The sequence below is a fragment of the Toxorhynchites rutilus genome, chromosome 2 (assembly GCF_029784135.1).
Source record: "Toxorhynchites rutilus septentrionalis strain SRP chromosome 2, ASM2978413v1, whole genome shotgun sequence".
NCBI lineage: Eukaryota > Metazoa > Arthropoda > Insecta > Diptera > Culicidae > Toxorhynchites > Toxorhynchites rutilus.
This window is the reverse complement of record NC_073745.1, coordinates 305,613,702-305,627,050: the sequence shown is the minus strand read 5'-3', so window position 1 is coordinate 305,627,050 and position 13,349 is coordinate 305,613,702. Positions and strand designations below refer to the sequence as shown.

Below are 13,349 nucleotides of genomic sequence, written 5' to 3'. Positions count from 1 at the left end.
GCGTGAACTAGAGATTAGAGGAAATGAGCCGAATTAAAGAACTTGAGGAGGAAAATGCAAGGAAGATCTTGGAATTAGAAAAGAAACGAATCGAAAGGCAGCGTAAAGAAGCAGAGAAAAAGCATGCTTTGCAGAAACTTTTAGAAGAAGAGTCGGAACCTGACGAGGAAGATGTTCCTGGAGATAACATAGTCGATTACCAAGAAAATGTGAAAACCTGGAGTTTAGGGAAAGCAAACAAACACTCGAATTCAAAAATCCCGAAGGAACGTGAAGAAAATCGGAAATTTGCCCTCAAAGAACCACAAGAACACTCCACGCGGCAAGATAACAGGGAAGAAAAAGCAACAATTCTGGGGAAAAATACGAGTTCGATTAATCGAATCCCTAAGAAAAGTGACAATTGCTGTTCTCCTAATTCGACGGACGAAGATGAGGCTTCCGATCTCACATCTGTAAACGGCAATTGCAAACAGACTGGGACAAACTTTGACAGGATAAGTGAAACGAAACACCCCACTCAAATACAGAGTGGGCCGTCACCACTGCAAATCGCGTCTCGACAGGTTTATTCCAAAAATCTTCCCACTTTTTCTGGGGATCCACAAGAATGGCCGCTGTTCATTAGCGCATACGAACAGGCTAATCTACCATGTGGGTTCACAAACGCTGAAAATTTAGTACGACTTCAGGAAGCCTTCAAAGGAAAGGCACTGGAAGCGGTCAGACATCGCCTGCTGTTACCTGGAAATGTACCAATAATTATCGAGAAGTTAAAGAAGCGCTTCGGTAATCCAGAAATTTTATCAACAATGTTAGCTAACCGCATACGACAACTTCTTGGTCCCAATTCGGTGAACTTCGAGACGATAAAAGAATTCGGTAGCACTGTTGAGAAATTCACCGAACACCTGAAGGCGGCGAAACTTATGGCGGGTTTACACTAGGGAGATCTATAGCTATAAATATGATACACATATGATACACTTATTCGAGGTATATATATATATATAACTTGAATAAATTCAGCATATGTAAACGCTTGTGAATCTCACTGGTGAGAAATCACTAAAGTTGGATGCAGTTCTACTTCAGGTGAATAAATTCACCGAAAATATGAATATATTCATTATAGAAGTTCACGCTAGTGTAAACGGTTGATGTGATATCTATAAATCTCATCATATTTCTTCACATGGATATATCACTAGTCTAAACCCACCCTTATGGATCATCTGAAAAATCCAATTCTGATGCAGAGCCTAGTGCAGAAATTACCGACAATCTACGCAACGTTCAAGCGTCAAGTAAGAGTGGTAGATTTGGAAACGTTTGGGGCCTTCATGGAGGAATTGGTGGAGAGGGCCCTGGAGGTGCATTTTGAGCGAATCGTGTTGGAAGATTCCATAGTCCACAAGAAGCAAGAAAAATCTAAAACCAAGGGTTTCATTCACACGACTGATGGGAATAATCATGATTGTAATTGCCAATTGAACTCTAAAACTTTATCGTCATCGTCGGTATTCGAAGAAATACCCAGGAAGAAGCAAGAAGTAATTCCGAACAAACCTGATTCAAAAATTGACTTGAAGTGTTCCATTTGTTTGATGTCTGGACATTATGGAAGGAACTGTATACAGTTTCGATTATTGGGTCTCGAAGAGCGATGGAAAACTGTGAGGCGGCTGAATTTGTGCCCACAGTGCCTTTACAACCACGGAGAAAAACCATGCAGGTCAAGACTGGTCTGTGGTATCAATAGCTGCAATGAACAGCATAATTCTGTATTGCATGGAATGCCTATTTCGGGTCCGTCTAGAATCGAGGGCCGATGCAACAATCATCGACAGTCCGGGAAAACAATCCTGTTTAGGATGGTGCCGGTAATACTGTACAATGGATCCAGAAATGTACACACATTAGCTCTCATTGATGAAGATTCATCTGATTGAAGCAATAGCCGTTCAATGTCGATTAGGCTGGACAGTATATGGTCCATGCCCTGGACTGGTCATTCAGGTTCATTTTGTTGGACATCATCGATGCATATGTGAGGAATGTAGCGCTTCAGATAGACAGTTTGATGTTCTACTGAGGGATCATTTCCAACTGGAATCAGTGGAGGCTCCATTAGTTCGGCTGGAATCGAGAGAAAAGACTACCAAACGTCTCGGGAAGAGATTCGAGACCGGATTGCTCTGGAGAGAGGACGAAATATTTTTCCCAGAAAGCTACTTAATGGCAGTAAAGCAACTAAGGAGTTTGGAAAATAGAATGGACATGAACCCTGGAGTACGTGAAAAGTTGCAAAGTCAGCTGAAAGAATACATACGAAAGGACTATGCCCAAAAGATAACGGAACGAGAATTGCGTGAAACACCAACAGAAAAAACTTGGTACTTACCGTTAAATTTTGTTGTAAACCCTAAGAAAGCTGATAAGGTTTGATTCGTATGGGATGCCACTGCGAAGGTCAACGGTTTATCGCTGAACGATGAACTTTTGAAAGGTCCAGATATGTTGACATCGTTATCCGCGGTTATCAACAGTTTCCGAGAAAGAAAGATAGCATTTGGCGGTGATATCCGCGAAATGTTCGGGCAGAAGACCGACAAGCTCAACGATTACTTTTTCGTACGAACCCATCCGATGAACCGCAGATTTATATAATGGACGTTGTTATCTTCGGAGCTAATTGTTCTCCTTGTTCGTCCCAGTTCATCAAGAATTTAAATGCCCAAGAGTACGCCCGCAGAAGCTATAATCAATAAACATTATGTTGATGACTACTACGACAGTGTTGATACGAAGCAATACGACGGGCCAGTGAAGTGAAGCAATTACACGAAAAAGGAGGCTTCGAAATTCGGAATTGGATGAGCTTGAGCTTGGGTAGACTGTACAATTCGTAGTTGCTCTCCGTGATTGACCTGAACCAACCAAATTGCACAAAGAACACACAGAATGACGCTTGGGACTAGCAAATCATTCGCGTTGTGCAATTTTCGGTGATTCGAGCTTTGAATGATCAATAACGACGCCGGCCACGTCCTTACAGTAAAGTGACCAAATGGTCAGAGGTCTAACGCGGGACACAAAAAAACAAAACGTTATGCATATACGTTATGTTAATATAAACCATACTTTAGCGAGTCTAAACTGATCTGTATTATTTCTTTTCTAAGTATCGGCACTCAGTTGTGATTTTTGGTTTTTGGTTTAGATTTTGTTTACGCCTGAAAATGACTCGCTCAATCAGAGCAATCAGAGCCTGGCAATTCTACAATTTTCTTCAAATTACCGAATGGAATGCTCGAAAATTCCAATTCATTCTTCATCGATTTTAGTGTTAGCGTATGTATTCAAAAAAAATAGACCAATTTCGGATGGCGATGGAAGATAATTTTATGGAACAAAATTTCCTTAAATCTTACGTTTATAAGACCTACAACAAAAATGATTCAAGGCTGTTGATTCGCAGATGTAGCACTGTCAAGCAACTTGATGAGTTTTTCATACTGCAAGCTCCACCCCCACAGTGAAAGAGTTGGACATCCTGTGGCACTTTGTGTCCGCCAGATATAGCCGATCTGGTATTTACAACATCATCACCTTGCCGCTCCTTAAGCCGGGAGATCGAAGAAACCGGCCAAATGGTGAAGTAGAATCTAGCCAAAATGTAGATTTTTATGCGGAAGCGTCAGACGAGACCGGCCGTATTTGAGCAGCAGGCATTCACCCAGAAGGAGTAGCTTGTGGTGATTGAGGTGATTCATGTGAAATACTTCTTTCCAGCGGAAAAAGTGAAAAACTTCTTTTTCGCTGGTGAAAAACTTCTATTCGTGCTCATAATGAAAGACGAGACGTACTTGATGCTAGAGTTCAACGAATGGCAGGGGACCGGGTTCTTTACGTTTCTCAGGTAAGCGATGATGTCGAATATATCATCCACATCAAGTCCTCGAAGAAGGTCCTTCTCTGACAGGCGTGAAGGGAATGTCCAAGCCGCTCTTCTTTCGAGTCATATGGTGAACGAGGAGATATATAGTACGAAGTGCTTGCTGGGGATTGCGAAGGTGATGCGGTCTTTATGCCGAACTTGGGATCAACCCATTATGCCAAAGGTCACTGGAGGATGGATCGGCTGGAGATAAACATTGTCGCGAAGACCGCCAACCTTCCCAACATTCCCCAGCTGCGACCGATAGAAAACTTTTGGGCGAATGGCCAAAATGGAGAGACAGTCGACCACCAGAGCCATGAAAAGGTAAAAGAACACGCCGACATACATCTTTTCATCGGCCATGGTTGAGGCTCCGCCCAACTTCCGTAAGACCGCTCAGAGCTTCATTTACGATACTTCATCAAACAACCCTGCCTCTTCCTATCGAGTTTACACTAGTTCTTCCGGCTTATTTAAAACGTTAAGCCCTGATCGAGGGTACAAAGATGATCTCTTCGTCTGGCTCACGTTGGTCCCTGCGGATCAATAGGGGACTTTTATAAAAATCATTTTCCAATTTTGTTGCTGTCGCTTCCAGTTTACACTCTCTAAACAAAAAACCCACTATCGGTGCGATAAAACCAACTCTTGAACAGTCTGCCAAATAAAAGTTTTTTTGAGGTTCATCCATTTAAGAAAATCAACATGATCAAATTGTGATATGGAAATATATTGATATCGCGGGACAATTTCGTTTCTTTTGCCAAATGCGGGACATTTCGCGGGACGTAATCTTACGCGGGACATTTTGTTGAAATGCGGGACTGTCCCGCGTAACGCGGGACGTCTGGTCAGTTTACCTTACAGTCACCAGGGAAAGGGAAGGAATGTTAGTATGATATTCGCCGCCCGAAGGCCAGATGGGTCGCCTCTATAGCGTGGTTCCCTAGCGTTTATCATGGAAGGGATAGTTGTTAGTGGGAATGGTTAAGAAAAATCAGGATTCACTGCGGTAAGTGATGTGATTCTAAAAACATTTCATTTATCGTATGTACTTTTATCAAATTCAATCGGCGTAGAGTTAACTTTGGGAAACTTGATAAGGTAACCGATAAGACTCCTGTAAAACATATTGGATCATAAATATATATCGTTATTCATTGCGCGTATTTTATTAATTAATTACGTTAATAAACGAGAAACATTGTATATGAAGTGTTTGAGGTACAAAGAAAGGAGAATGAAAACATTTTTACTTTTGGCCTGTGTAACGGACACTCTCCTCAATGCTGCTTAACACTCACTCAGGAGTTTACACATCATATATCAACACATATGCATGTGTCCCGAAACAATAAATAACTCGAAACAGGTGACACATTGAAACTTTTTGATTGGTTAACATTTCACATTCAAATTCATTTTATCAGATATAATCCTCTTCACGAACACACAATTTATAGGTTATAGATATTTCAATACAACTAATTCAGATAGGTTTCAAAGTAGCACTCTTTCGCGAATCTTATGCACCGGAGTAAAAAAAACAATCCAGAAAAAATATCAGACGATAGAAAACTAAAAATATGAACTCCTTGAACTAATCACACTGATTCTAACAAGCATTGAACTTTTCTGAATATTTCATGTCTTGCATGGTACATAAGCACATAGAGCCGCTCAGAGAACGCTATAATGCGGATTGAATATAGTGCAAACCTCTAAGCTTAGAGAATAAATCCACCTCCAAACTCTCTACTTCTTCTCAATTATAACATTACAACATGAACACATGAAACATTAAATGAAATGAGACAAAGCAATCTCTCAATCTCAATACAATATATAATGAGCATGGGGAGAATATGTTCTATGCGTCGCAAGCATATTTTTGCGCGAGAAAAAAACATATCATGGGGAGAAAAACGGCATCCATCACTGCTTTTTACAATGTTTCTCTTTTCTGCGCACTTTCACTGAACGAAAACACTTTAGCAGGCAACACTGAAGCACCATTCTCACTAATCCAACTCTCTTCTCTCACATTGTAGAGATACTGATTGTAGACATTCGAAACTGCGATGTTTCGATGATATAATGCACTCGAAATATTTCTTTTTGCAACTATTTTTATCACTAGATATGGTGTAATTCAAAAACGACTTGAGTCCGAGCAAATCGATAACTATTTCTTCTTGATGAACATCGCGGATAATGTACATTTCAACCGACCGAAAAACATTTGCGAAGCTGAAGCCAACCGACTGACGCCGAAAATAAAACGAAGCCACACGACTTAACATTTTCAAATGTTTGTGGTGTTAATAGTAATGTTGAACGGCATTTCCGCAAAAACCTTGCCATAAAACCATTTTAACATTAAGAGAAACAGCACATTTTTCACCACATAACCGACATTCCGAACGAAATAGAAATTAACACGGAGCTATCGACAAACACGTCTGCATTTGACTGCTGCTCACGAGAGACCTCGAAATTCGGATTTGGATGAGTAATTTAATAACGGTTATGCGTAGACTTGGTATAAGCCAGACTGAGGATGCCAGGGTTTTAGATGTGGATAAAAGTACGGAAGCGACTAGAGTTTTGGGAGTGAAATGGATGCCAGTGGAAGACGTATTCGTATTTTCGTTAGACATGCGAAAAGACCTTCAACCGTTCATTCAGGACAGTGCATGGCTCACCAAAAGGATTGCATTGAGATGCATTATAAGTTGTTCGACCCTGAACAATTTCTTGCTCCGCTGTTAATCCACGGACGCATTCTGATGCAAGATATTTGGCGAAGTGGTATCAGTTGGGATGAGAAAATTCGAGAGGAACACTATGAGAAGTGGTTAAAGTGGACACACTTGCTTACTTTAGTTAATGATGTTAGAGTAGCGCGATGTTACTTGGGAGGGGCGAAAGCGTACGAGTCAACTCAGTTACATGTGTTTGTCGATGCAGGTGAAGAGGCCCATGGCTTACTTCCGGTTAATTGACGAAGAAGTTATTCGTTGTGCGTTCGTTGAAGCAAAAGCAAAGGTGGCGCCGTTACAGTATCTATCCGTACCACGGAAAGAATTGGAGGAAATGGGGGAAATAAAGGAATGCCTATTGAGGCATTGCCTTCCACAAAACGAGTAAACGGTAGAATACAAAAGCCTGCCGTCGAAGTACCGCTACGACAGGAGGAATACCTGGCGGCCGAAAATTGTTCATGGCGCATTGCACAGAGTGAAGAATTCTCAGACGTTGTTAAGGTTCTTATGAAAAACAAAGAACAGAGAGAAGTAATTCAACTAGAACGATCGGCTAAATTGTATCAACTATCACCGTTTTTAGATGAATTCGGAATTGTCAGAATGGAAGGAAGGACAGAGCGAGCAGAATATGCGACATTCGATGCGCGCTATCCTATCATTCTCACAAAAGATCACGTGGTAACTTCAAAACTGGTAGAGTATTATCACAGATTGTGCGGTCATGGAAGCAGGGAAACAGTCGTCAACGAAATTCGTCAACGGTTTTACATCCCTTGTCTTCGATCGATTATCAGAAAGGTTATGAAAAACTGTCAGTGGTGTAAGATCCAAAAAACAAAACCTGCAACGCCACGCATGGCGCCTCTTCCAGAATAGCGGTTGGCGGCTAGAATGGATCCATTTTCTTACGTCGGGATCGATTACTTCGGTCCTTTAAAAGTTTCTATCGGACGACGAAATGAAAAAAGATGGGTGACATTATTTACATGTATGGCGTGCAATACATTTGGAGGTGGCATACATCCTGACGACGGAGTTGTGTAAAATGGCGATCAGAAGGTTTGGCAGTGCTGTCCTATCGAAATCTTCTTGGATAACGGAACGAATTTCGTAGGAGCGAGTAGAGAGTTGGCATCGGAGATTCGCAAAATCAATGTCGATTGTGCCGATACATTTACAAGTGCTCACACTCGATGGAACTTTAATCCACCGTCTGCACCGCATATGTAGGAGTATGAGGAGAATGGGAACGAATGGTGCGATCAGTCGAACAAGCCATGAAAGTGTATGCGGATGGGGGAAAGTTGACGGACGAGATCTTGCAAACAGCATTGACCGAATCTGAAGATCTTATCAATTCTCGACCCTTCACGTATGCATCAACCAACTCGAAGGAAGACCCAGAAGCAATTACGCCGAATCATTTCCTGCGGGGACGCTCATCCAGTCAGTGTCCCTCGTAGAGAATTCCAGTAGATGTGGCGAACGCGTTGAGGAGTGAATACAACCGAGCACAATACTTAAGTGACGGGCTATGGTACCGGTGGCAGCGGGAATATTTACCTAGTATAAATAAGAGATCAAAGTGGTTTACAGAACACCGACAGATAGTACCAGGAGATTTGGTGTTTATTGTAAACGAAGATAAGCGGAATACTTGGGAGCGTGGAGTGGTAACTAAGGTCTTCCCGGGAGCTGATGGAAGGCGAAACAGGCGTTCGGCGGTCAACGATTCGATAACACTGAAGAAATTCGTGACGCAGTTACATTGTACTTCAAAAAATTGGACGCTACGCACTTCGCGCTTGGAATAGGAAAACTCGTGCCACGCTAAGAAAAATGCCTCGAACGTTACGTTACGATTATGTAGAAAAATAGAAAATAAAACGTAGATTACGAAAATCACCTTGTTTTTTGTCCTAACTTTATTTTTCCGCGATTTCTGAGGCACTGAAATTTATTCTTTGAACAACCCTCGTATTGATTTTTCGGATCTAATGTTTTGTAATGGAGAACAAAATTACCACTTTTGACGAAAATTTGAGAACCACTATATTGGTTTGGCATGGAATGGCTGTAATATTCCCTATACATGTCTCTGGAAACTCAGAAAACATCAAGTGGTTTTGACGTTTTAACACATTATGTATAAATTCTGGATAGTGTCAATGTTCAAGCGGTTATACTTATTTTGCAGATTTTTTATTCGGTGTAATTGAACAATTTTCTGAGGAGCTTGCTTCAAACTGGATCCATGCAATTAAAAGTTTGATACGTTGGAGAGCTTCTTATGTTCATCGTTGAGAATATCAGTCGCAGGAAGTTCTTCACCAAACGATGGTGATTTTTCGGTCCAACGCGGTCTAAGCCAGCAAGCAAGGGCAAATTTCGGATACTGTTTTAGCGCGACCATAGCTTTGTTTCGCTAGAGCCTGGTTACATCAAGTATCACCAGCTTTGTATCCTTTTATTGTTATTGCATTTGCACGAAGACTTAACTGCTCTTGCGCAGTGTTTTCTATCAATATTTATTTTATATATTTGCAGACCCATCTAGCCGTCACTTACCTAGCTCATTCGTCTAATCAAAACAGCTCAAATCACTTACGCAGCTTTCCTGCCGAACAAAAATCCTTCGTTTGTCTTAAACTTTGCCTAACTTTGTCTACTACTGCCACATGTGCACGTTATCCAAATGACTCGATTTGTTCTGGCGGGAACAATCTAACAAATGGATGTGAATTGTATATGTCGGTAGCGCTATTTTATCACTCTGCTTCGAATATTATTTTTCTTTCTACAACAACTAGAGGGCGTGTTTGTGAACGCTCACTACGGCTTAACACTTGCTAAAAAACGTATCGATATCGGCAATTTTGGTTAACAACTGATTATGAATCTGAATATGAGAAAGTACCTGACAAACATAAATAAATTAGAAAAAAATGATAAATGAGATGTTTTCCTAGAAGCGTTAGTCTGTGTTCAAGGTACTTCATCAGTTTCAGAGTAAACTGAAATCCGACAGCAGTACATTCGCGTCGGATGACCGCGTAAATTATTAGAACGGCGATTTCACCAAATTATATCCATCACGGTAGAATGATTTCAGAAAAAATCTTAAAATGGCAGTACGAGTTAATGTGAATGGCATGAACCTGCTGAAGAAGTCGTTCAGTTGCCACGCACATAGCATTCCTATCAGCACCGATTCGAATCAATACTCAAAAAGCTCCTTCTCTTCTCCTTCTACATATTTCACAACAAATCGAAGTATTTAAGTATTTTTTCATAGATAAAAATCATCCTAATAATAAAAAATAAATCCTTACTGAATCACAAGTTGCGTCGATTGCTGTCCCTCCATTCTTCAGGTCAGTGCTGGTTTTACCCTGGTCTTCTTCCGCTTCAGATTCGAATCAGTCTTGAGCGAACGCTTCTTCTTCAGCAGCTTCCCGCCGTCGTTAGCCTTGGAAGATTTCCCCAACTTGGACTGCTGCTTCGCCGAGGTGGCTTTGCTGAATTTGCTAATTTTAACAATCTTCCCAACTTCTTTTTCCGACCCAGAGGAAGCCCCTCCACCGGAACCACTCAAGCTGCTAGATGTACCACCGACGGTAGCAGCACTGGCCGATGATGCCATAATTTCACCGCAGTTTACAACGGCCGGGCTAGCCTGGCTGTAGGTTGATATAAGTTTAGTCAGTGCCACCGCACTGGAAGCGGCTGTCGTGGGGAGTGAGTACGAGCAGCAAGGTATCGCGTCCAGACTGTCGTCACATTCCAAACATTCCTCGAGTAGTTTTGATTCTGCCTTCGCTTTTTTCAACAGCGGAAGTTCAGCGAGCGTGGACGGTGTGGCCAGAAAGGTTGGCAGTGTTGCCGGGGCAGGTATAGTGTTCTTGAAGCACAGATCAAAACTATCTACTGCATTACTGCCGTGCTGCTGATGGGGTGGGGAAACTTTAATCTTCTTCCTAGGCACTTGATGCTGATCCTTGCTGCGAATCAACTCCTGCAGCTTTTTTCCACTGGCTACAACCGCACTAGCAACTCCAGATTCGCACAGGATCTTACTCTTCTTCACCGCATCCTTCTTGCCGAACCCTTTCCCGCCGGCGACGCTTCCTTTGCGGTTAATTTTCCCGCCGTGAGCCTTGAGCGAGCCACCCTTCAAAAACTGTCGTCCGCCGCCGGACGTGGATGAACAGCAGCCTGAAGAATGGCCATTTCCACCCAGTGGTTCGGCGCCGTTACCACCCTTCCCGTTCCCGTTACCGCCGGTGGGGCTGCACGCTCCTCCTGGCACCGTTCCGGTCGGTGGACCACCGATGTTCTCCCACTGGAGGGCGTTCTCTTTGGCAATCTCCAACGAGCTAGACGATTGATTGCTGATTCGTTTCGAGTGTGGCTTTGGAATCTACAACGAAACCGTGCAAGAGAAGAAACAAATGCGAGCCGTCGCTTTTTTAAAATGATCGTAGCTTGTGTGTTTTCGACAACAACAACAAAACAACCTGAGAAAAGACCAGGACCATAACCAAGTTACAAAGTTAGGGAATTAATCAGATTGAACAGAAAATGGTAAAGCGGATTTCAGAAAATATAGGATAGCGAGAGAAGGGGTAGTCAGAAACTTAGGATAAGAGAGACAGAGTAAATAAGCAAGAAACAAAGGATCGAACACACTTGTCTTTATTTTAATACTTTTTTTTTCGTTTTTTTTCTACAAACTGGGGAGCCGTTGAATACAATGCGATATGCTGTATTTACAAAGAGAGAACTTTTCGACACATTTCAAATCATTCGTTAAGTCATTCTACTACAAGGGGCGCTCGTTGGTTTGGCCGATTCTACCGACATAGTTTAATTTCGAGCCATTCGTATGATACTATATCACCGTACTACGAAAAAAAAACAAGATTACATAATGAGCAACAGTAATAAAGATCTGAAGAACAGCGAATGGAAAAGTATGATTTGGTGAAATTGATTGATTATCAATGAAACAAACTGACATCCTTGGGAACACAAACGACAAGCAAGTCTCCAACGAGTTCATCTTCAACTTCAATGTGCTTGTGGCGTATTTTGAAAATATTGAGCTTCAGTTGTTTGCTGTTTGTTTGTTTTTTCTCTAACAGTGTTTGTTTCTATGTTTTCTGGCTGTAAGTGTAATCTATTTGTAACTGCGAAAAAAAGGTACTTGTAGCGGTTGTAGGTTAACATAGCAAATTCAAATAACAATAGAAGTTATATAAAGGCCATGCTAGAATGGATTTCACTCCACGATACTATGTTAAAAGATAATTGTATGATGATCCACGTCATTTCAGTTATAGCTAAGCGAATGATGATGAAATAAAATCCTCCAACATTCTTGAAATGTAACGAACATTTGCCAAGGTAGCGGCGAAACGTGTTCATCTGTGATTTCTCGTACGATAGCGATGTACACAATTCACTCATATTTGTTTTTCAAAATCAAATCAAAGTTTTTAGTAAATAATATGTGAATTCACGGAATAAATCATAGGTACACGAATGAGAAGCAAAAGATTATCACGGACTCGAGAAAGATTTTGTGCTAACCATGTAAATATAAATCAAATATGAACACATGTTAAGCGTCGAGGTTTTAACCTTGTTGTTGGTTGAAAAACATAGTGAAAGAAAACTTTCGAGCTCTTTCCCTAAACCTAATGCTTGGTTGACATATCTATCGAATTATTCTGCTTTATTTTCACTTCAAGGTTATATATCTATTTGATGGATTCTTTAAAAAAGTCACTAACGATTTTTAAGTATAATAGCATTTAATATACAGCCATTCCATGTCAAACCGATATGGTGGTTCTTAGCTTTTTGCGAAAAATGGTTGTTTTGTTTTTTATCGTAAATATTAGACCCGTATTTTTTTATTAGGGTACCCATTTAGATTTTAGGGTTGTCCGAAAAATCAACTTTTTCCCCTTTTTTTTAAATTTATATCTTTTGAACTACTGCATCGATTCAAACAATCGATATATCAAATTGAAGATAATGAGCTAGCTAGTTATGTTCTCTGAAAAAATATGATACTTGCGAAGAAATTGGTTTTGGTTTTCTCAATTTTTGATTGTATTTGTTTTTTAATGGTCTCGGGACCAAGGGCACCATATTTTTTATATTTTTTTCTCGAAAGTTGAGGGTTTTTTTTACATAACATGTCCAAAAATCAGAGAGGCGTTATTTTTTGTTCTTGAGTTATGATTTTTCAAAATTAACCGATGGTCCGAAAAATCAATTTTTACCCATCTTTTTCCACCGCATAAATTCATAACTTTTGAACTACTGCACCAATTCAGATGATCGACATATCAAATTAAAGTCAATGAGCTAGCCTTGTTTAAAAAAATACTACAAATTAAAAAAAAAATTTGGATTTTATTTTCGTAATTATTGATTGGAACTGTTTTTTATAGTTTACATGGTTTCGGGACCTAGGGCGCCATATATTTTTATATTTTTTCTTGAAAGCTGAGTTTTTTTCACATAACATATCCGAATACCAGAGAGGTGTTTTTTTTCGTTTCTGGGCTACGATATAAAAAAATATAGCGCCCTTGGTCCCGAGACCATGAAAACTATAAAAAACA

The 13,349-nt window shown here is 40.7% G+C and overlaps 1 protein-coding gene across 3 annotated transcripts in view; it reads right to left on the bottom strand.

The window, feature by feature from the left end:
* Window positions 1–9,122: 9,122 nt before the first annotated feature.
* Window positions 9,123–13,349, bottom strand: part of LOC129770842 (uncharacterized) — a 42,333-nt gene continuing 38,106 nt past the window's right edge. The window contains exon 11 of one of the 3 annotated variants that reach the window (XM_055773953.1): window positions 9,123–11,131. In XM_055773953.1, coding sequence (XP_055629928.1) covers window positions 10,082–11,131 — 1,050 coding nt within the window. In that variant the 3' untranslated portion in view covers window positions 9,123–10,081. Of the gene's footprint in view, window positions 11,132–11,201; window positions 11,616–13,349 lie in introns of those variants that run through there. The other 2 variants (XM_055773954.1, XM_055773955.1) reach the window with 2 other exon arrangements.